The 23,641-nt window shown below is 36.0% G+C and overlaps 1 protein-coding gene across 2 annotated transcripts in view; it reads left to right on the forward strand.

Moving 5' to 3' along the window:
• Positions 1-23,641, forward strand: part of SLC25A21 (solute carrier family 25 member 21) — a 263,467-nt gene that overhangs the window by 227,796 nt on the left and 12,030 nt on the right. For both annotated transcript variants that reach the window (XM_087874625.1, XM_034418043.3), the window contains 3 exons: positions 10,655-10,721; positions 16,659-16,718; positions 21,114-21,221. In XM_087874625.1, coding sequence (XP_087730751.1) covers positions 10,655-10,721; positions 16,659-16,718; positions 21,114-21,221 — 235 coding nt within the window. The remainder of the gene's footprint in view (positions 1-10,654; positions 10,722-16,658; positions 16,719-21,113; positions 21,222-23,641) is intronic.

Raw genomic sequence — 23,641 nt, forward strand, 5'->3', positions numbered from 1 at the left:
GGGGCCATATCTTCCTTTTTGTCTTCTTGTCCTCCATTTGGCAGGCAGGCCTTAAATTCAAATATTGTTCAGCTTATAGAGTACTTCTTCCTGAGCAGATTCTCTTAGAAGTCCAGTGCTTTCCTAATAAAGGCTGCCCACAAGTTAACAAGCTCTACGCTGTGGCCTTAATTAGTTGATTAGTACCCTGTAGAGCCCTTAAGCCTTTAATTGATAAGAGCTTAATCAGTTACATACTGAAGGCTTTTGTCTCCCAATGGTCTCTAGCACATTCCTGTGATTGAAAAATCAGTCATTCTGATGTTGGAAAAGATAATTTCACATCCATTAAGTCAAGCAATTTTTTTGTTTTAATTTTTGTCATGGTGCCAGGAAAATTAAACAGTGTGTCCTTTTTTCCAAACATCTATGTCCTCATTTGCTGTTTAGATATCTGGTAACCATACATGGGGTACCTGTTCCTTTGTTCCTTTTCCTGACCCTAATTGGATCGTATGAAGTTGACTTTGTTCAGGCTGTGTGGTCTTTGCAAGCTTGCTGCAAAATAATTTTCCTGTATGATTGATAGATACAGGTAGTCCTCAATTTACAACAGTTCATTTAGTGATAGTTCGAAGTTACAATGGTGCTAAAAAAAGGGACATAACTGTTTTTCACACTTACAACATTGTAGCATCCCTGTAGCCATGTGATCAAAATTCAGATGCTTGACAACTGGTTCACATTTATGATAGTTGCAGTTCTGGGGTCATGTGATCCCCTTTTGTGACCTTCTCACCAGCAAAGTCCATGAGGAAACCAACTTCACTTAACAACCATGTTACTAAATTAACAATTGCAGTGATTCACTTAACAACTGTGACAAGAAAGGTCGTAAGATGGGGCAAAATTCACTTAACAAATGTTTCACTTAGCAACAGAAATTTTGAGCTCAATTATCATAAATCGAGGACTATCTATAGAGCTCTAATTATGGATCAAGAATTCATGTTGTACTCTTGGTAGAACCAATGTGCACACCAATACTATAATTTTCATTAGAAATGTGAAAATTCAGCCAATTCAGAAACAAAATTTCCTGGACAACTCTAGAATATTCTATTTCCCCTTCTGGAACAGGCTGCTCTGGCAGCAGTTTAACAGGAAATGAAAGTTTCATGAGTTTAGGACACCTTGAACAGCTTCTAGTTTAGACAATTTACTTCTGCAAAAATTACAAAATGACCTTAGAATGAGATTGGGCGAGTGTAAACATTGCAGAATTTTCCATTCTTGAGCTGAATGGTCTATATTCCTAAGTTTTTTGCTTTTTTTAGGGAAATATTCTAGTTCTTGCTCCAAAGGTATACTTGAAATGTGAACAGGAACAAGATTTAACTGGTGTGGTCAGTACTGATTGATCTGACCATGTAATTCTAAATTGTGAACTCCAATACAAGTAAATATATTTACTCACAAGGGTTTCAAGATCGCAGTGGGTATAAAGTTCTTAAATTAATACAATGTAAGTGATACATGCATTTGTAAACAAGAAACATGCAAAATATTGTATGCACAAATGTTTAACATATGGGTTTCAAAGTTCAAATAGCTTCAGACAAAATAACTCACCTGTAGTTGTAGCTCTCTACATATCAATTATTAAAACAGAAATTGGAACTTTTAAATAATCTTGAGTGCAAATAAGACTTGTAGAATTACACATTTAACGTTAAGTTACATGTTTGATATAACTTCAAAATTAATTTTTAAAAATTCAGTGCTATCTTAAATTCTTTTTTTTTACTATCTTAAATTCTTGATTTAAGAGGCAGCTAGTTACCATTAGCTTCAGATAGTGAATGTATGTGGATATACAGATCCAAAAGATGATAAATATTTTATGCAAATGCTATTAATATGTAATGAAAAGTTGTCATTCTTAATCCAAGCTTTATGATCATATTAAAAACCTTAATTCAATATTGTTCACATTAGCATATGTTCATCTAAATTGTCTGCAGACTCAGCATGGGCTTGGAAAGGGTTGCCTTTTCGGACATCAGAAGTAAGACAAAATATTGCCATATACATGAGAAAAGTTTGAGAGACATTTTCTTACATTCTTCAAATCAAATAGACATAGGTGTGGTACAATATTTAAGCAGTAGCTGCTTCCTGCTGTACCTGTTATGCAAAGGGCAGTTTTGTTAGCAAAGCCAAAAAGAATCCTACTCTATTTTTTGTTGTTGTAGTAGTGTTTGGACAGCTAAAAATGCATACTGAGCACTCAGCCAGTTCTGACAATCTGAGATATAAAGAGGTATTTTTCTATCAAAGAAACTTTTTTTTTGGCATGTCTGCATTTTCCTCCAGTAAATAGACGGTTAACTATGGAAAAGCCAAGGAAGTTTGTGTGTGGGGAATGTACATTTGAGAAAGTACAATTGACACACAGTGAATATATGTGTCTCAGCTGTTTTTAATGGATATAAATCATAAATTTTAATTCATTTATACATGCATTGTTTATTTTCAACAGATTAACAGTTGATGTGTCTTCTTAATTGATGAGTTTTTAATTGCTGGCTTAAAACAGCAATTGGGGAACCATTTGGAGGGGGGGTCACTTTTCTTTTCTTGCACTAATCCCCCCCCCAAAAAAATAGGGATTATTTGCAGGCTGAAGAATCTTCATCAGATTGCAAAAGCACTGAAGCAACTAATAATTTTTTTTTGCTCTGCAATTACCATTTTGGATCATTCCTTTCCAATTCAGTTTGCTTTCTGTCCTGTCCTATTTTTAAGCAGTTCCTTGATGTCTCTATAACTATTGTACTGTATTTCTGCATTATTAGAAGAAGGCATTGGGGAAGCAGAATACCCTTAACTGGCCATTGGTGCCACTTCTGCTGTCAATAAATGTCAGCATATTTTGGGAAAGGGAAGGAGAAGCTTCTGTCCACCATGAAACCTTAATTTCCTCAAAACTAGCACATCGTTTTTGCTCTTGTCCTTTTTATGTCCACCAAATGTTTTTGCCTACTAGCACATTTCCCACACCAATCAATTATGTTCAATTATTTTGACTGTATCCCACTCTTTGCCTGCCAAATGAATTAGGATTAAAATTATTGATCGATGGTTGCCAGTTGCTTCTGCAAACATACACACCCATGCCATAATTACAGCAAGGATATTACACCAATTAATAATGTTTGCAGTGCATTTTTGGGACATGAAATGTTAACATTAGTGGCAGGTAAAAAGAGAACCCAAACCATCATTTTAATCCATTTCTCTGCACAGAAATTGAAACATCTTAGAAACAAAAGCCATTTCTATCATGTCTCAGATTGCAGTAATATAACTGCCATAGAAAACACTTCCAACAGAAAATTGTAGGTCTATAGATTTTCTATAAAAATATACAGTGGACAGAAAGAACAGAAAAAAGTTCCACATCATATTAACCGTTCTTATCTAAGGTGAAATGCACTTACCTTCGCTACCGGTTCAGGAGTATGAGAGTGCGCACCTCTTCTGCGCATGTGTACAGCCTTCTGCACATGCACAGAGGGTCAAAAATGGGACATAATGACGTCCCAGTGGGTGGGCAGAGCCTCCCGCTGCCGGCACTACTGGTTCGCGCGAGTCGGATAGAACCGGCTGGATTTCACCACTGCTTCTTATACTTGGGGGTTATGGCTGTTTCATCCCAGGTCTAAATAAGAAATCTTTGTTCTATCAGGTATCCGCTGAAAAATGTACTGAAAAATGAACATTATGATTTATTTCAATCTTCGGGCCTTACCTTCAAACGTTAACCAAGCTTCTCATTATTGTTGTATTAGTGTTGTTATTGTTCAACTCCAGAACTCAGGCATTTCCACTTGAGTTGTCAGGGTCTTTTCTGATGTTCTCCAAACAGCACTGCCAAGCTTCCCTAATACCAAGCTTCATTTTGTTGAAAGGTTTCTATAGACCTACAATAGAATGTAGAAATGATGGGACAATCTGTACCCTTTGCTTTAATGATTACAGCATTGAAACAATGGCATTACAAAAAAGTGGCAAAAAGGAGAGAGTTTCCATTAGGGTTAGAGACCTGGGATGTAAAGGCTTCCATATTTGCAAATATGAAGGGAAGGGAAGGAACAAGGAGGAAAGGAAACAATTCCTAAAAGGAAAACGAAGGTACTGGACAACCACATGAAAGGAGGCAATGAGGGCTGCCTCCTTTCATGGATGGGAAAAACAGGAGCAGGGGAACAACAAATCAGGGCCTGTAGAGATTATAGTCCAGAGTACACACCCGTTTAGCCCTGTTACCAAACAATTGTAATCTGGACTGGAATGTTTAAAGTTGGCTTCAGAAGCATCCAGGAACAACACAAGACAATTTAGGCTGCTGTACAGAATTGCCCTAGGTAAAGTTGTTCACTAATTCAGAGTAGAAATCCTAGGAACACTGTTTATTTTATAGCTGCTTTGTGATTTAACTCAATTTACTCAAATATATATCTGCCATAAGTACAGCACACTACATTGGCTGCAATTGTAATTTTTTTAAGTTAAAGGAGCAGGAGGAAAAAATTCTGGGGGGAAAAAATTCTAAAGTTCAGAATAAGATGTGAATTTTTGAACCACCAAGGAATACTCCAGATTTTCAGCAAAGTACACAGCTGAGATCATAAGAAACATCTTCTTTATGTATATGTGTATCCTTGTACTCATCCTATACTTTTCATATGTTGATATGTTTATGGGTGACATAAATTCACACATATGTTTCAACATAAAGTGTCACTGCAAATCACATAAAGAAAGATAAGATTTGGGTTGTATGCTTAAAAAATGAAAAGTTCATTATTTCCAGTTTCACTTTCTGTTGCTAAAGAAATAGGATACTTCTTTCTTATCTTTCTTCCTCTAGAACATTTCTTCCTTTCTAGCATATATTGTAAGGTGTGTCTAATATGGAAAAGGCAGCTAAAATTTCACACAAGTCTGTCTGGGACTTTCTGAGCAAGAGACAGCAAAGTCTCTTCATGCCTATAGAAGGAAATCTCAGTCTTATGCCAGAGTATCAATCACGTGAATGATGGTGCTAAATTTGGTGGTTATTCTCATTCCAAATTTACACTGATACTGATTTTTGGGTGCCATACATGTTTAATAAATTATTATGATTATTACTCTCATCAAGTTTTTGGGCCAACCTACTGGCTTTTGAGACAATTCTATGAAATAATTTATCACTGTAGAACATAGAATGCATTAGCATTTTCTCTAACTTTTTTCACAATATATGTAATTTTCTTTTTAAATAGTGATAGGCTTGCAATAGTGGTGAATATCTGTAGCTTGGGTATAGGATAAGAGTGGAAGTTCATTCTGCAAGCTTGTGGCTTGATTTCCAAACTTTTCATTTCCAGGCTAGAATTTAGAGGATATCAGTGTCTGTGTTCTTCTGCTTATAAGGGCTTGTGATTGGCTTCTCAGTTATTTTATGGGCTCCTTCCTCTTCAGGGGTGCGTTCTACTTACCTTTGTTACTGGTTTGCAACTGGACCATGTGTTTCTGCGCATGCGCAGAAACTTCCTGATGATGTCCGGGTCGGTGGGCGGAGCCTCCCGCTGGTTTTACTAACGGTTCTTGCAAACCGATCCGAACCAGAGGCAACCCACCACTGTTCCTCTTCCTTTGGATATGTTGCAGTGTTTGTATGAGTGGGAAATATTAAAACTTTCTTTGCTGAGAGCTGCTTCAATAACATGTTGAGAGGATCAAGATAAAACAATGTTGTCAGGTATTTGAGATTTGTTACTTCAGCTAATCTTGCCCCCAACCCCCAAATATTTCATGACGGCCTTGATGGCCATATGACTGTCTCTGAAAACCATCAGCTGGAGACTTGTGAATTTGGTTGGCCACTGTGAAAATGAGACTGCTGAACTAGATGGGCCAGGGTCTGATCCAGCAGGCACTGCTTATGTTCTTAGGAAATACGGAATGTGAAATATAGATTTGCACTCTATGTGCAAGATTTTACTCTCTTATTGGAAATTCATCTGAAACAAGGTTTGTTGATTTATTCAAATCAAAGTACTAAAAATAATTCATGTTCTATCAGTACTTTTATTCTGTCCAACACAGCATGCCATTTATATTAGCTATTAAATAGGATCAGTTACTAGGGTTCCACTGCAAGTCTAGAATTAAAAGCTATCAAACTAAGCATGTGGAACTATAGTTTAAGATACGGTAGAAAATAGATGAACTCAGAGGAATTTGGGGGATTCATTAGGAATTTAATCTTAATAAAGAGGTTTGGCTCTCCAGCTAGACTTCATTATTAGAGTGCACAATTAGCCAATGCAGTACTAAAATAATAAGTAAATATTTACTATCATCGCAAATGATAGTAATGTAGTGCAGTTTGTATGTGGTGGAACTGCCCACTGTGCTTCAGAACAGTCACTATAAATAACAAGACAAACTTTATAGTAGGTTGTTATTGAAATATCATTATTATGATACGTGTGTGCAAACATAAAACATTCTTGTTTAGAAATGTGTAAGTGACAAAATGTGGATTAGCTAATGGCTTTGTGCTGTTTGAAATTCTCTAGATTGCTTGTATGTATTATTATTAGGTATTATTGGGGTCTTCATTACTTAGCATATCCATGCCTATCTATCCAAAACACTGCAGACTCTCAATTAGAATAATACCGTAATAAGGTTTTGAAAACTTTTTATCTGTGTCCTGACAGAGCAGAGGAAGAGACCCAAACCCAGATTACAGAAGGGAGAACAGCACTGCAAGTTTTTCTCAGGATATTTCTCCAATAATATCAAAATAAGATATCGAGTATGATATCTTTTTCACAGTTTGAGCAAAATGTCTCCAAAACTGGTTATATGTTTTAATGTATAGTTTGTAAATTGCCTATGGCTGCAAAATGAGAATATATGGCACATATATTTTTTTTTAAAAAGGTTTTTATAAAACACACATCAGAGGACAATCACTTTAAATAATGCATCTGCATAAATTGTAAATTTCTCTGGATTGAAGTAGGATATTTTCACATCTGACTATCTAGAATGCCTTTAATTCGGTGTATGAAATCTGGAGGTACTAATACATCCAAATTGCAAAATATGTGGTCCTTAAAACATTAGGTCTGTGTTCAACTGCATTGGATTAACTATTGCATATGCATTTTGTATGCTTTATTTCAATTTTTACAGCTAAATTTCATCCATACTATAGAGTTATATTCACAATGTAAAAGTTATACACATTATCATTAAAAACCTTTTTCCTTATACAATTCTAAAATGAATATATGCAAATTCATACATACTTGAATAATGCAGCCAACTAATAATGAAATTGAATAATAATAATAATTTCAATAATAATTGAAATTAAAGTAAAAGAGAAACCAGCAAATGAGATGAATTTCACCACAAATAATAAGTTTTATATAGGCTGTGGCGTGAAAATTAGATATGACAAATAAAAGAAGAAATAAAATTGTTCTTAGGTTTACCAACATCCTCTGTCTGAACACCAAAGTAAAACATCTGGAAGCATTAGTAGTTGTTTTAATGATAGTAGTTGTAAGCTATCTATAAATACTATTTATTTGTAAAATGTACATACCACTTCAATTTATTTTTATTGATAGTTGTGCTAGTCCAAAGTAATATATCTTTCTTCCATTCATTTTTTTAAACCATTACTATATATCCAATGAAAAAGCCACACTATAGTGTTTTTAAATTTAAAAAGAATAATAATTAAAAGAGTTTATTATATTTCATTTCAGGTTACTGATATGCCATAAAACATTAACTGATAAACAGATGGAGATTTTGATTTTATTTTGTTACTGGGAGCCTAACTCCTACAGATTTATTACTCATGCACCATAATTATAAAAGCAAAAAAGAAAGAATACGAAGAAGCAAGCAACAAAGGCTTTCGGGCTTTGGTTTCTTTTGAATAAAAATTGGGCTGACTGTATTCAGGTTTCAGTGGAAATATGAGTTGCATAATACAAGGAATGCAAAAAACAAAGCAAAACCCCAAAACCCACCCAAAACCCTTATCTCCAATTTGTCTGACTGAAAAGATCCTCTGAATTCCAGTAACGTGCATTTAGCACACTGATCATTCTGTACATCTACACTGCCGAGCTCTGTAATTCATCTAAATTATGTGAACCCCTGATTCATGCAAGGCAAGTGAATATGGCCCTAAAGGTACTTTCTGTCATTGTTTCAATTACAGAGCTATGTGGGTAACAGGCTTGGATTTGACAGCAACTGAAGAAAGAGGATATTATATGCATGCCTTCAATCAGCTTTGTATTTGATCCTTAAAGGGAAAATTATGTGAGAGACAGGGGAGGAAAACAACAAACTAAGCAAGATCCCAATTTCAATATAATTTGGAGAAAATAACTGATTTGGGTTGGACATTTTGCCAAAATGGATGACTCAAGGCTTCCAAACAAGAAATGGAAACCAGAAGGATGCCTAAAGCCTTAAAGAAGAACAAATTGGGAAGATATGATTGACTGTAATGTTTCAAAATCAACTATAGCAAAGACGAATTTGGGTGGTTGCCCAGAACACAATTGAATGGTGATGTTCATTTAGATGCTTAATGTTGAAACAAAATAATGCATTTTAACTGCGCTTCACTTTAACATGTAACTGTTAACTCTTTCAAATTCAAAAATATGGTCTTGGGGGGCTGGAACTGTGCTCGTCCTAGGGTAGCAACGAAAGTATAAAACAGTCTAAACAAAGACGGAGCAGGCAGAAAAAAAAGTATTAAGTATAGTATAAAACTGAAAATATTTCAGATTTGTAAAACCTTTAGGACCATCTGTGTATCAATCATCAGTCATCGACACAACACCTGATTAAATCTCACTCAACTATAATAAAAGTAATGGGGTATCTGTTGTAAACTTAAGGATATGTTTTTATTAACACTTGGGTAGCAGACCTACCTGCATTTTTTAAATTCTCAGTGGCCATTTCCTTTACTCTGAGACTATAAAATAACTACCCCTGACATCTGGATGTATTTTCTTTATGTACTATTTATAATTTCTATATGCAATGAGTTTATCTCTCCTTTGAGACCCACTGGCTGTCTTTAAATTAAGCCATTCTCAGTGCAACAGTAGCACACAATGCATGCATATCTGAAGTGAAAACTAGGTCATACGTGTGTCAGGCAAGCTTCTGTCTATTGCTGAAAATCATGTGAAAATTACAAAATATTAGAAGCTTTAAAAGAAAAACAATAGTATGATAGCTATAACTGATAGCTTGGAAAGCATAGAAATTTACACTGTTCCAGTATAAAGCAAGGTTCATCCTCACTTTGAATACAGAAGTCAAAAATACTTGAGAGGAGAGAAATGTCTTTCTCTGGCTTTGAACAGTCATTCAAACTGGACATCAGTCATGTTTCCCTGGAAAGGGTATTCCGTAAGCAGAGCCCTGCCAACTAGAAGCCCCTGTTCATTGCTCCCTGGCAGCGACAGACCAAAAGATTCATCCAAGTATTTAATGGGAAGAGGCATCCCTGAGATATCGCAGCTGTCCAGAGCTTTAAAAATCAATAGCATGGCTTGGAAATGGATTGGCAACCATTGCAGCTACCGAAGCCTTGGTATGATTTTTGTTCGTTCTTAATCCTGCCTCTTGAAAATCTTCTAAGATTGGATAGGGACTGTAGGAGGAAAGGAGGGAAAGGGCGGTACGGTGCATATTTCTTTCCTCTGTATCATCTACCCCACAGAATTTGCTATAGACTGCTTTTTAATGAAACAAGCGCTGAGAAGCATTTGTTGTGTCTTAGAAAGCAGCACTGCTTTTTAGAATCTGCTTTCCCTATTTTCTCTAAAGGAAATCTAGTTATAAAATGGTAACAAAGGACCACAGGAGGACAGTATAATGCTATTCAGATTCAACACAAAAACTCAGATTCAGTTGACTTGACATAAGTAATTGAACTGGATTGGTTTAAGGAAAATATGCTCAAATCTAATAATAAAATTAAAGTGCCAAGTAGTCAACTTGCACATTGAATCACATTTCCAAAGAGCCAAAATGTGTTCTCCAAGCCTTCTTTTCACTTTTTGCAATCGTTTTCCTTTATTAAAAATGATGTTGCCAGCCTGAAGCCTGACTACTTAAACAGTCAGCAGTAAATAAATCACTCCTACCCCCACCTCGTTTTCTCTTTCACAGAAAAAGTTGCTTCCTATTTACAAAAAACATAATCTAATCTGCATAGATTCTATGGGTTGCGCTTGTGTTTTGTTGCAATTATGCTGCTTGTTTCAGTGTAAACTAAAATTTGGACTACAGTCCTCAAAGAATTTATTCCAGTTTAATCCTGTTGAAGTCAGAGGTATTATCTCAGGAGAAGTAATTTTAGGACCGCAGCAATAGTTACACAATATGTACAAAACCAGAACTCAGTTGTTGACAATAAGGGCTGTTCTGAATAATTAAGAAAGCCTTGAGATTAGTTGTTTTATTCTGAAATGAAAACAGAATTACCACTTGGCTAATGTTCATACATACCTGGGTATTTTTTAATGTTCTTTTTCTGTCTTTCTTTATTCAATAGCTTGTTTGGTTTCTATAAAGGTATCCTCCCTCCAATCTTGGCTGAAACACCCAAAAGAGCAGTAAAGGTAAGTCAATCTCCATCATCCCCAAAGAGAGAAAAATTACAACACTGGAATTACTGTGGGATCCTTGGTACTCTCTGAGTGTGGGTGCTTACTTGCAGACGTTTCATTATCCAACTAGGTACAATCATCAGTGCTCCATAGTTCAACTCTGAGCTACAAATATTCTCTTCTAATTGGGATTACTATAAGTAAGAAAGTAATTTTACTTCCCTTCCAAGATATCTGGCCAGAGGACATTTGGAGGGAGTGGAGAAGCCTCTCCAGCTGTGGGTGCAGATGAACTCTACCGCTCCTAAATAGCGGGCAGGTCTCCCTACATTTACATTCGGATGCTTTACAACTGACTCACATTTACAACAGTCTCAGTGTCCCGGGTGTGTGTGTCTGTGTCACATGACCCTCTTTTGCAACCTTCTGAGAAGCAAAGTCCATGGGGAAGGCAGATTCATTTAACAACCGGGTTATTCATTGAACAACTTACTTAACCGATGTGGCAAGAAAAGTCGCAAAATGGGGCAAGACTCGCTTCACAAATTCCTCACTTAGCAACATAAATTTTGGGCTCGATTGTGGTCGTAAGTCGAAGACTTCTTGTCAGAAGCCAACTGTGAAGGGTGCAAATGGGGATCACGTGACCCAGGGATGTGAAAAACAGAAAACAGAATAACAAAGTTGGAAGGCACCTTGGAGGTCTTCTAGTCCAACCCTCTGCCTAGACAGGAAACCCTACACCACTTCAGACAAATGGTTATCCAATATCTTCTTTAAAACTTCCAGTGTCGGAGCATTCAAACCTTCTGGAGGCAAGTTGTTCCACTGATTAATTGTTCTAACTGTCAGGAAATTTCTCCTTAGTTCTAGGTTGCCTCTCTCTTTCATTAGTTTCCATCCATTGCTTCTTGTCCTGCCCTCAGGTGTTTTGGAGAATAGCTTGACTCTGTCTTCTTTGTGGCAGCCCCTGATATATTGGAAAACTGCTATCATGTCACCCCTAGTCCTTCTTTTTATTAAACAAGACATACCCAGTATCTGCAACCGTTCTTCGTATGCTTTAGCCTCCAATCCCCTAATCATCTTTGTTGCTCTTCTCTGCACTCTTTCTAGAGTGTCCACATTTTTTTTTACATCGTGGCACTGCTGCACACTGCTGGCTCATATTTAAATGGTTGTCCACTAGGACTCCAAGATCCCTCTCACAGTTACTACTATTGAACGAGGTACCATATATACTGTACCTGTGCATTTTGTTTTTCTTGCCTAAATGTAGAACCTTACTTTTCAATTTTCCCTGAGCTTTCTCAGGGAAGCTCTGTCTTACATTGTCTCAAGGAAACTCTGATGTTTAAATCTACTGCATGGGCTCCAAATACGCTTTTCTTGATTTGGATAGGTAACTGCAAGGTGTCTCTAGGACATGGTCAAAATAGTCAGTGATAACCATTAACCCTTCTGTTTACGGCATGGACATTTTCAGTGATTTGTCACTTAAACAGAAAGCAGAGATTCCACAGCAAATTAAGAGAAGTGTTGAATCCATTGAAAACAAAGCCCTTCCATTTCCATAGCCAGAATAGGAATAAAATGCAGCCAGCCCTGAAGCTGGCCGCCTCCTCTTCCCTCCAGCCCGACCCCCCACAGCTTCTGCCCAGATTATTCATTTATTTTAGAAAACGTTTAGGACTTGCTTTCTCTGTACTTATGCGGAATCGTATTAAGGCAATATATAAATGATACAATCCAGACTATTTTTTTAAAAAAAAAAAATAATGAACAGCGCATCAGGGAAATGTTACACTGGGGCAAGAGAAATGCAAGGCTGTGTCCACAAATATTGGAATTTGTTGGAAAATAAATGAAGAGTTAAGCAACTTTCAATGGAGCTTTGCAACAAACTGCAATGGTGTTGATTGTCTTTGTTTAGAGTTCTGCCTTTCCGTTTCAATGCTTCCTTTTTTTTCTCTCCTCTGCATTTCTTTTAGTTTTTTTTTTTCCCTTCCTGTGAGTTAGCATTTTATACATATGAAGTCATAATTGGGGTATTTTTTCAGGAGGTTTCCATTTTGCTTTGTGGGGGGGGGATGGAAGAATTCTAGATACATTATTGTAAATCTTCAAATTAGTTTATCTTTCTTCCTCTGGTGAAAAAATACTATTAGGGAAAACAGTATCCGAAAGAAACACCGAACAGTATCTTCTCGTATTTAACTCAGAGCTAGACCTACAGTATTGAGTAGTTTAACACTGATTAGCATTTTATGCCATTGATTAGCTATGATGACATTCATCCCCCTTAAGACTTTCCCTTTATGCTAGGGGCAACAGCAATTGTTGCAAATCTTTTGAGGTTTTTTTGACGGTGCCTTTAAGAGATTATAATATAATATATGAGATTATGATGCCTTTAATAATGTAAGTTAACTGCTTAAACCACTTTAAAAAGTATAGAAAAGTATAGAAAACTGAGTGTCTTGCAAATGCCACACTATGTTATTGACAGTAACAGCCTGATTTTACCTCCTAAAAGAGATGGAATTCAATACCTGGAAGCTGCTCCAGTACAATTGTCATCGTTCTTGTTTTGCTACGCATAGTTTGAAAAAACAACAACAACAACAACACGGAGTGCTTGATTTTGATTTTTTAAAAATGATAATTTGCACACATGTGCACAAACATCTCACACATTTTGTGACAAATAAAATATGCTTACAAATAAACCTCTCACACAGCAACTAGCACATTAAGCTGATACAACGTTTTGTTAAATATGGACTTCAATTATTGTAGATTTTAGAAAGAAACTTGCGCTCGAAAAAGGTTTTCATAGTGTTTTAAATAGTGGCTTAATCATTGGGAAATTTTAGATAGTCCTATCTATCTGGGAGTTAGTTACTCATGGAAATGAAAATCAGGGTTTTCTGATCACAGAACTTCACATTTGGAGGCTCGGGGAGTGTACCAGATATTCCTTGGAATCGCTTCCACATTTGATACTGTAATTTAAGTTCTATTGTGGTAATTTTGCACAGCTGCATCTCTACCTGCCATTTTCATCTTGGTTCCTTTCAGAGAAAAGCTGCCTTGAATTATAGAACTGCTGGGCTGATAAAAGATCATTCAGATAAACAAACAAGGCTGAGTTCCTGTTGAGAAGAAAAATATAATTGTCTATTCCTTTCGTAAATCCATTTGCATGTAAAAATAAAGCCATTATAATTAAGGTAGTATGTCACTTGGACGCCATGTGTCAAAGACAATTTCATTTTGAAGAGTTCAGATCCTTTCTCACTGTGTTTGTGCCTCTTTCTGTCTTTCTTCCTCCACCCTCCTAAAAGAAAGCTGGTAACTCTGAAGGATGAAAAGCCAAACTTTATAGCCCAGATTTAGTCTGGACTTGAAGAAAAGACATGAACAGTGCCAGTACAATGCTTAACAGATGATCTTGTTGGGCAAATACATCTTTTGCATGTGTTCCCAAACTTTTTTATATTAAGGTTATTGGGACATATGGTAAATACCGGATTTCCCCCACCCCCACCCCCACCACTGTGGAACTTAAGATTTATAAGTGTCTTTGCCAGATGAACAACATCTTTCTTTGGATTTTGTGATGAAAGCATTTTTTTAACTTAATGGAACTTTTAGAATTCTTAAGCAATAAAAATATGTAGAGATGTTCAGTAAAGTAAACCATAGTAAGCCATGCAAGGAAAAATTACTAGGGTTTGTTTGTTTGTTTGTTTTGGGTTTTTTTGGACAAATTAAATTTGCACTCAGTTGTTTTCCCCAGTTCAACTGGATATTTGCTTTGGTTTTGTTCAGCTTCAGAAATGTAATAAAAAGCAAAATGTCTACATAACTTATTTTTTTATATGCGTCTAGAAAGCAACTGATATTTTGAATGCAAATTTTTAATAAAAATAACGGAAACATGAGGAATATAAAAATTCCATGAAATATATTTCATGAAAATCTAACTGATTTCTTGTGCCAAGTACTTATAGTTACGCGTCCTTATTTTTTTACAACCTTTCTCATCAACCAATTGGTTTTTGCAGTTTTTTTCAAACCCTTTAACTATTTACTTTTCCTATATAACAAACCAAATTTTATACCCACTTTCACAGGAATAAGACCCACTGGACTTCAGTGGATTCTTTCAAAATAAACATAGGAAAGTGGTTTGCAAATGTATTATTCAGGTTTTTAGACTTCATTCACTACAATTAAGTTAATTAATAGTAATAAATCAATTAGTTGTGATAAACAATGCTTGTAAGATTGTTTTAATACTGGCGAAAAATGCTGTGGAGCATTTTCTTAATACCTGTATTGTATCTCATTCTATAAATATTTTAAAATTTAATTAATGTATTTATTTATTTACCACAAAAGATGCTTGAGCTTCAGACATTTCTGGTTTGTATATTGAAGTATCAATATTATTATGAGCTTCTGAACAAAATAAAATAATTTGCATTCCTCTACAAATGAATTGTTATGACAAATTGAAATAAATAAAAATACACCCCAGGTGTTCTTGCCAATAACTTGCTGGTTGGCTACCCCTCTCTTCCCTATGCCTTATTTTCTTTGTCCTTTAATTTTAAAAATATTGGCTAGCAAGCAAATTTGCATCTGGATCTGGGCTGTTGATTTGCATATAAAGTGCTAACTCTGCAGCCCTCTGGCCTGTATGCACTTTATATAGACACCAAATAGATAGTATTTGGAAAAGATTTGTGATTTATTTTTATGAGTAGTGGTCTGAAATTCAGTGGGAAGACAAACAGGTGTAATATATGTAATGCTAATGTAGCAGTAGCCATCTCAAACCTAGAAGTCTTGGATACAAATAGGTGAAGAGAGTAGGTTGGAGTGTCAAACTCGTGGCTCATGGGCCGGATGCGTCATGCACTGGCCACGCCCACCCCCGTTTTAGCGAAGGGGGAAAAGTTGTGATATGTCACATGACAACATGTCATCGCGAGTTTGACATACCTGGGGTAGGTGGTTTAGAACAAATCAGCAATTAAGAATCAGTACAAGATCAATATTCCTGCTGTGTCCAGTTTTCGCCACTTTTCTCTCCTTTTGCATTCCATTCTTTGAAAGACTTAGGGTCTACTTTAAAGAAAGAAAGAAAGTCGCATTGTATGATTAGATTTAACTTCCTATGCATCTAATCCAATACATTTTTTTTCATTTTAAAAACAAGTTGTGTTACAGACAAATTAAAGATTTGATATTCTGCTTGATACCAGAATATCCTTGTATAAAAATCTGGAATGATTTTGAATTGTATTAGTTGCTACAACAGTGATTATATGATAGTATTAATTTTACTATCAACATATTTTGCTGGTATATTTTTGTTCATACTAAACAGTAAAAATAAAGGAAAAAGTCATGTTGTATTCACTAACTGGAATAAATAGAAAAGATTTCCGTACTTTAGTAAAAGGAATATTGTTTTTGGAATAAGAAACTAAACACATGAGAGAAGGTAGCTTACTCTCTGAAATAAAGTATGATGAAAGGAGTATAAAGTTTAAAGAGTACAACGGTGAGATGTGAAACTACTATAAATTTGACTGGATAATTGTATAATACCATTCTCTCTCCCTCTCTCTCTCTCTCTCTCTCTCTCTCTCTCTCTCTCTCTTTCTCTCTCTCTCTCTCTCTCCTCTCCCTCCCTCCCTCCCCCCTCTCTTTCTGTGTATACTGTATCTTTCCAATAAATGTTTTAAATGATCTGAGAACAACATTTGTTTGATTCAGTTTTAACCAAAACCATGTGTGCAACACTAATCATTCAACAATGTACAACCAAATCAAATCATTCTTTGTCTTTTCTTAGACTAATAAAGGTAAACAGCTTTCTGTGATAAAAATCTCTATTCTTGAGTTTTAAATTTCTCCTTATTTACTTTCCAGTTCTTCACCTTTGAACAGTACAAAAAAATACTTGGAAATGTTTCTCTATCACCAGCTTTGGTAAGTGATAGTTTGCCATTCAGAATATACAAATGCATATAATATACTGCATTGCATAGTATGTTGTCTTCAGATTAGGTGAGACAGTGGCGATAGGAAGAAGGGCAAAGTTAAAGTGGATACTAATAACAAATTATTTTATTCATATATAAACAGATTTGTTTGTGTATGACTGTAGCATACAGACCTTGCATTGCAATGCTGTTTTTGATAGACACTTCCAATTCTTTCTATGCCGGCAATGAAAAAAGAGCAGATATTTTCTCTGTTGGCAACGCCTTCCGTTTAGGTGAACAAGGAAGGCAAACCACAGTGCATGGGAACATGCAGCCTCCTGATCCATTAGTGCATCTCCAAAACCTCCTGAAATCATTCTGCTGAAATTTTGTAGAAAAGTTCAAATGAAGAAGAAAAGGAGGGAGAAAGAAAAGAGGGAAAGGAAAGGAAAGGAAAGGAAAGGAAAGGAAAGGAAAGGAAAGGAAAGGAAAGGAAAGGAAAGGAAAGGAAAGGAAAGGAAAGGAAAGGAAAAATAATCAAGCCACAGCAATTCTGGTAAACCTGTTTCAAGATGTCATTAAATTATTTCCCTTCTCTCTGTGACCCTTGCTTCAGCAATGGGAGTAAATCTGCTTTAAGATTTTTGGATAGTATGGATGTTAAAAAATCCTAGAAAGTTGAGTGCCCAGCCATCAATCCATATAGATGACTCTTAAATTGTTAGCAAAATGCAATTGGAAGGGACAATTAATAAATCCTGATCATCTGGAAAATAATTTTTTTAGTTAAATAGGTTAAGAAACTAGGCGTATTTTGCTGAATTTTTGGCTCTTTGAGTGGAAATTTTGTGACAAGCTTAAGAAGCATGTCATATACCTGCTTATCATATAAACTGGGAAACTACTAAAATGTACAGGCAATGGAAATGATTGCTTTTTTTAAACATATTGTGCTTAACTACCATATTATTATTACATCACTATAATTGTCTCTGACTCATGAAAGATCCCCTTATGCTCCCTTTATTGGACTTCCATATTTTTCAAAGAACACAAAGTAAATTATTAAAGATTCTGCATATCTTTTTAACAGAGAAAATGGTAATTCATCTTGCAGATGTATGTACTAGGATAAATTTCTCAGTATACTCTGAATAAATAATACAGGGGCTCATTGAGTTTCATAGAGTATAACACATTTATAAAGCCAAAGCAGAAGGAAATGGCAAGAGGTGTTCTGTATGAGGAGTCTGGAAGAAAACAAAAGATATACGTCCACGTCAGGGAGAATCTCTACAAATCTCATATGCTTGATTGCTAACCAGAGTAAAGAAGGGACATACGGTCTGTAATACCCATCAATGAATGGTTTCAGTCCAAAAGGCAGTTACTGGATTAAGAATGCTTAATGCAAGGCATGTTCAACCTGTAATCTACATGCTGGATCTTCATATCTGAATGATCAGATTGCACACAGAGTTCCAAAACCACTGCAGCCTGAGCTTGGCCAATTTGCAATTATCATGCCTTATAAATTGGCTATGATACTGTAACTGGGCAAAGGAGAAGTACACTTGTTTGGGTTCTGGGAAGCATGGAAAATTGAAAAATATACTATTGTCAATTTAGATGACATCATCATTTTCAACTTCTAGCACACCTGCATAAAGTATTTAAATGTTTGCAAGGAAGATAACTGACTGTGGTAGGGCCCAATTCCTCATGAGCCCAGCTGAAAATAAAGTATCACAGTTTGAAAGTAGCTCAAGGAATCTTTAGAATACAAACCAACAAGTTGGAAGCAATTCACAAATCAGTTCAACCCAAAAACAAAACAGTAGTCTGAAACGATAATAGACTGGCATAAAATGATTACATCTAAATTGTCATATATTGTTGCTCCTTTAACTGAACTCACTCAGAGGATAACCCTACAAAACCTCTTGGCCCAAGGAACTTGAGAAGATAATTTTAAATTAACTGTGGGGCTCCAATGTTCAAGAAGTTGAATTTTTCTCATGGGTGTCAACGTGATATGTCTGAAGTAACCACTAAAAGAGGGCCCTCAGGAAAAGAAGACCTCATCCCATACTTTAGGGGAGAACTGGTTCCGTACGTGATACCAAACAACAAGCATGTCATCAAATAGCCCTCAAAATTCTTCCTTCTGATGGGGAAGTACTTCAAGATATTCACAAATCACCATTCTTAAAAATGTTAGGGTCAATGTCCTTCATGGAAGATTACCACTCCAGGTTGACATTTATAAATAGTGAGATATTAAAAGGACAAAAAAGGGTCCCCAATGACCTTCAATTCCATTAAAAGTATCAGCCGGCCATTCTGTATCTCAATAAAAGAACTAATTTCAAAGTTTCCTATAAAGGACTATCTGGCTTAAAGGAGAGAATGATAAAGTGAAGGGAAACATCTGATTCCTGAGAAGTAATTCCAGATCTCACTCCAATCCGAAGCAACCCAACCTAGTAGGTCGTCTAGGGACCAATTTCAAGCCCCCCCCTCTTTCAACAGATGGAGTTGCCAATTAGCATGAAAGTATTGGAGGTGCATACACTTCCTAATGCACTGTCTACCTATCCAATGGGATAAAGTGGAAGGAGCTCTGCTTTGAGATTTCTGTTCTCTTGGAAGAGCCTGGTTTACGCTGCTTGTTCTATGTTGAACTAACCATAGATGACTACAAGTCTGAATCATAGCGGTTCAGATAAAAATATAGATCATGTACAACATCATATTCAATATGCAGAAGACTGTTGTGAGATTATTCTGAGGAATTTATAAATTACAAATACCCAGATGTTCCATTCCACTGATACTAATCCAACTTTGCTCAGAGTGCCATTGTCCTTAGTAGTAATAAGGTATACTCCCAGGTAAGTATGTTTAGTTTTGAGCCAAATTTACATTTAATTATTTCGACATATACATTGCAATTTCCTCATTTTTCTCCCTCTGACTCATTTAAAGAGTCTCAGGCAACTTATTCTATAGAAGATACAAGAATGGCAAAAGTCTTGCTGCTGCTTTGTAAGTTTTAAGCACCATCTCAGTCTGTGCTGGATTTTTGTCAAGTATGGTGAATATTATTTGTTTATATTGGTAAAGTGTATTTTGGGAATGTTCATGTGTGTTCCAGAAATCCTAACTGGAGGGGGTGGGGGGGAATGTGTGTCTTGAAGCCACAATCACACCAAATTTTTAGTATCTTACAGCTGCTGAATCCAAAGAAATATTTCTCTGAAATGATTCTTCAGTATGTTTTGTGGTGTGTGTCTATGTGTGAATACAGGTAGTACTAGACTTACAACCACAGTTGGGACCATTTCCAATTTCCATTGCTAAGCAAGACAGTTGTTAAGTGAGTTTCACCCAATTTTATGATCTTTTTGCCATGGTTATTAAGCAAATTACTGCAGTTGTTAAGTGAATCACAGGGTCATTGACTTTGCTTGATGGCTGCCTGCTGGGAAATGGTGGTCACATGACCCCAGGACACTGCAACTGTCCTAAATACATGCTGATTGGCAAGCACCCAAATTTTGATCACAGGATTGTGGAGAATGCTACAATGGTCGTAAGTGCAAGGACCAGTTGTAAGTCACTTTTTCCAGTGATGTTGTAATGTTAAAACAGTCACTAAACAAATGATTGTAAGTCAAGAACTATCTATATATCAGTAAAGATAAGCGTCTTTTAAAACTATTGTACAATGTTTTCTGGTAGGCATTTAGATGTTTTCAGTGCATTGTATTCTTTTTTTTAAAAGATATCATAGCATTAGCTGATTTCTTAAATGGAACATCTGACTCAGTGCTACTGAGTCAATTATGTCTTCAGTTGTGAAGTTTGTCATGAAGAACTTACTTAAATGAATTGTTTCATTTAATTGGGAATATAGCAACCTTATGCTATATATTCTTGGCATTAGAATTATTGAGTTATCTCTTTGTTTTATATACTTCTTGTAAGTGATATAAAGAATTGTTTCTGTGAATACACGACGTACATAATAATGGGTAAAATATTCCTGATGTAGGAATACTTTGCAGGAAGTGGATGGTATGCTTTTCCCCATATGTATTTCTTAAAACAGTCACAAAGCTTTCTTTCCAGCTAAAGGAAATGCATTGTTGATAGGACTTTGACATTTTATTTTGAATATTTGGAATGCGGTTTGTGGCTTTTGTGATTTTTTTTTCTGCATGAACTGTCAACATCTAATCAAGGACGAAAGCTGTTTAGGAATGGTACACTACTGCAGAAGAATTGGTCTCTCCACTTTCATCATATTAGTCAGCTTAATGTTCAGTTTTTACAAAGTGATGTATGGAGATGTTTTACTATAGCACATGAAAACTGATTGATTTAACTCTTTTAGACATTTGCCGTTGCGGGCTTGGGATCCGGGCTAACAGAAGCAGTTGTGGTTAACCCTTTTGAAGTAGTCAAGGTTAGCCTCCAGGCGAATCGGGATGCTTTCAAAGAGGTAGAGTAACTGGGATGTTTTTTTTAATATGTTGGGGAATGGAATTGCTGAATTGTATGTATATATCTTCATTAAGATCTGGGGAGAGGGGAATTTCTTGAGTTGGTTAAAAATAAGTAGTGATCCCCGTAGAAGTGTTGTCCCATCAAAATACCTGACAAATCAAATCAAATATATGATCAAATGCACTGGAGGGAAGGGGAGAGGAGAGGTTTTAGGAATGAATCCCGAATAATTTAAGATTATCTTATATTATAACAAAAAAATGAATTTCAGGTTCTGTCAGAAGAGGGAATAGAAGGAAAAAAATGGGAAAGGGGAGGGGGAAAAGCTTTTTTCCTCCTAACTTATCTTGCTAAATCCTGTGCTCTACTCAAGTGAAGTACTGCTTCAAAATTTTGTGATGGAGTTTCCCAAACATTCTCAGTATAATAAAAAAATAAACAATTGGAAAGAAGCATTAGAAGTTTAAATCAGTGGTGAAATCCAATTTTTTTTACTACCGGTTCTGTGGGTATGGCTTGGTGGGTGTGGCTTGGTGGGCATGGCAGGGGAAGATTATTGCAAAATCTCCATTCCCACCCGACTCTGGAGCCAGCCAGAGGTGGTATTTCCCGGTTCTCCAAACTACTCAAAATTTCCACTATCGGTTCTTCGAACTGCTCAAAATTTCCGCTACCAGTTCTCCAGAACCTGTCAGAACCTGCTGGATTTCACCCCTGGTTTAAATGTCATAGCCTGAGTAAACTACCATATTTCTTGGACAATAGGTGATTCTAACTCTGTCATGTAACCCATTAGTGGATATGAATGTGTGAATTCATCAAAGAGATCACCTCTGCTAGCCAGTTCCCCTGATGCATTAACAACTGTAGATATAGTGAGGAACAAATGTACGTTCGGAGGGGGTATTCGGATGCCAGATGCAATAGATTCTTGTGCGCTTAATAAGTATAGTTTCTATACGACACTGTTTTAATTTTTATTTGTGGCCACCCAACATAAGTAGAACCAAACATGCATAGTTGATTTATCTCTCCACATATTCACACCATCAGATTTATCTAACAATTGATCAATAAACTTCTATATATTGAAAAAAAAGCCCTCTATTTTTTCAACCCTGTATTCCTGATCACACATAATTACAATTTAGTAATTATATATTTAAGCACTGGACTAAACACAGAGGCAGTTTGATGTAGCGGTTAAGGCACCAGGCTAGAAACTAGGAGACTCTGGGTCCTAGTCCTGTTTAGGAACAAAAAACCAGTTGGATGACCTGGAACCAGACATGCTCACTCTCTCAGCCCTAGGAAGCTGGCAATGGCAAACCATTTCTGAAATCTTCCCAACACAACTGCAAGGACTTCTCTAGGCAGTTGCCAGGAGTCAATGATGATTATGATGAAAGTACCATTAAAAAATTAAATAGATTCAAAATGCGCTTTCTATGTGTATTTAAAACCTTGGAAATTCTCAGCTGAGATTATATTTAGTTAGTTAGTTATTTAGTCAGTCAGTCAGTCAGTCAGTCTCTTGGAGTAATAAATATGTCTTCTCACAAACTACTTTTAAGTTTCCTGAATTTTAAATATAAAACTATGTGACACAATAAGGAGAGTGAAGACTGTGCCCCATCCTCTTGTGTGTACAATTCTTATTTAGCCTTCTGAAGTAAAAAAAAAATCAGAGATTGCTTTTATCCATCAATGTTTTCCTCATCTAAACCGTATCTAAATATTTTTATTTTATTTTTTCAGATACTGTTTCTAATTTCCCCTGTGTTTGAAGGTCAAGCTTGCCATATCTATGAGTGATACTCACTTTGGGATGAAATGCCCCTTTGGCACTACTACCTTCAGAAATGAAATTTCTCCCCTTACTCTTACAACAGAGGAGGTAATTAAGTGCCCTCTCTAGTCCATTTTCACTCTTGCAGATAGATTAATAGCAGTTGCATTTTCAAAACTATTCAGAAGTATTCCCAGCACATGTCCCACAGTTGTCTACCAAATTTAATTATTAAAAATATACTGTATTTGGGGTTGTAGATTTAAGTTGCAATCTGATAAGGTGACACATGCCAAACTGTCATACTTAAATATTGCAAAGCAACCCTGGTTTAGGAAACAACTTTCTAAAGTAGAACCTTTTCATCTCAGAAGATCTGCTTTAGAGTACAGATAGCAAGTGCATTTATAATTTAGGAACATTCAGAAACTCACAGGGGAACTTCACAACCCCCTTCTGAAACTTAATAATTCTGCTGTTCCTCTTGATTTCTCTACAGGGTTCTTAAGTAAATAAACATGGTGTTTGACTTCAAATGCAATAGAAATGAATCTCTCTGTGAACAATACATCTTGACGTGTTTGAATATGTTCAAGAATTTTCTAAAGAAAAGGAAAGAGAGAAAA

Source organism: Pantherophis guttatus, chromosome 1 (genome assembly GCF_059756535.1).
Source record: "Pantherophis guttatus breed Tessera chromosome 1, ASM5975653v1, whole genome shotgun sequence".
In the NCBI taxonomy this organism is placed as follows: Eukaryota; Metazoa; Chordata; class Lepidosauria; order Squamata; family Colubridae; genus Pantherophis; species Pantherophis guttatus.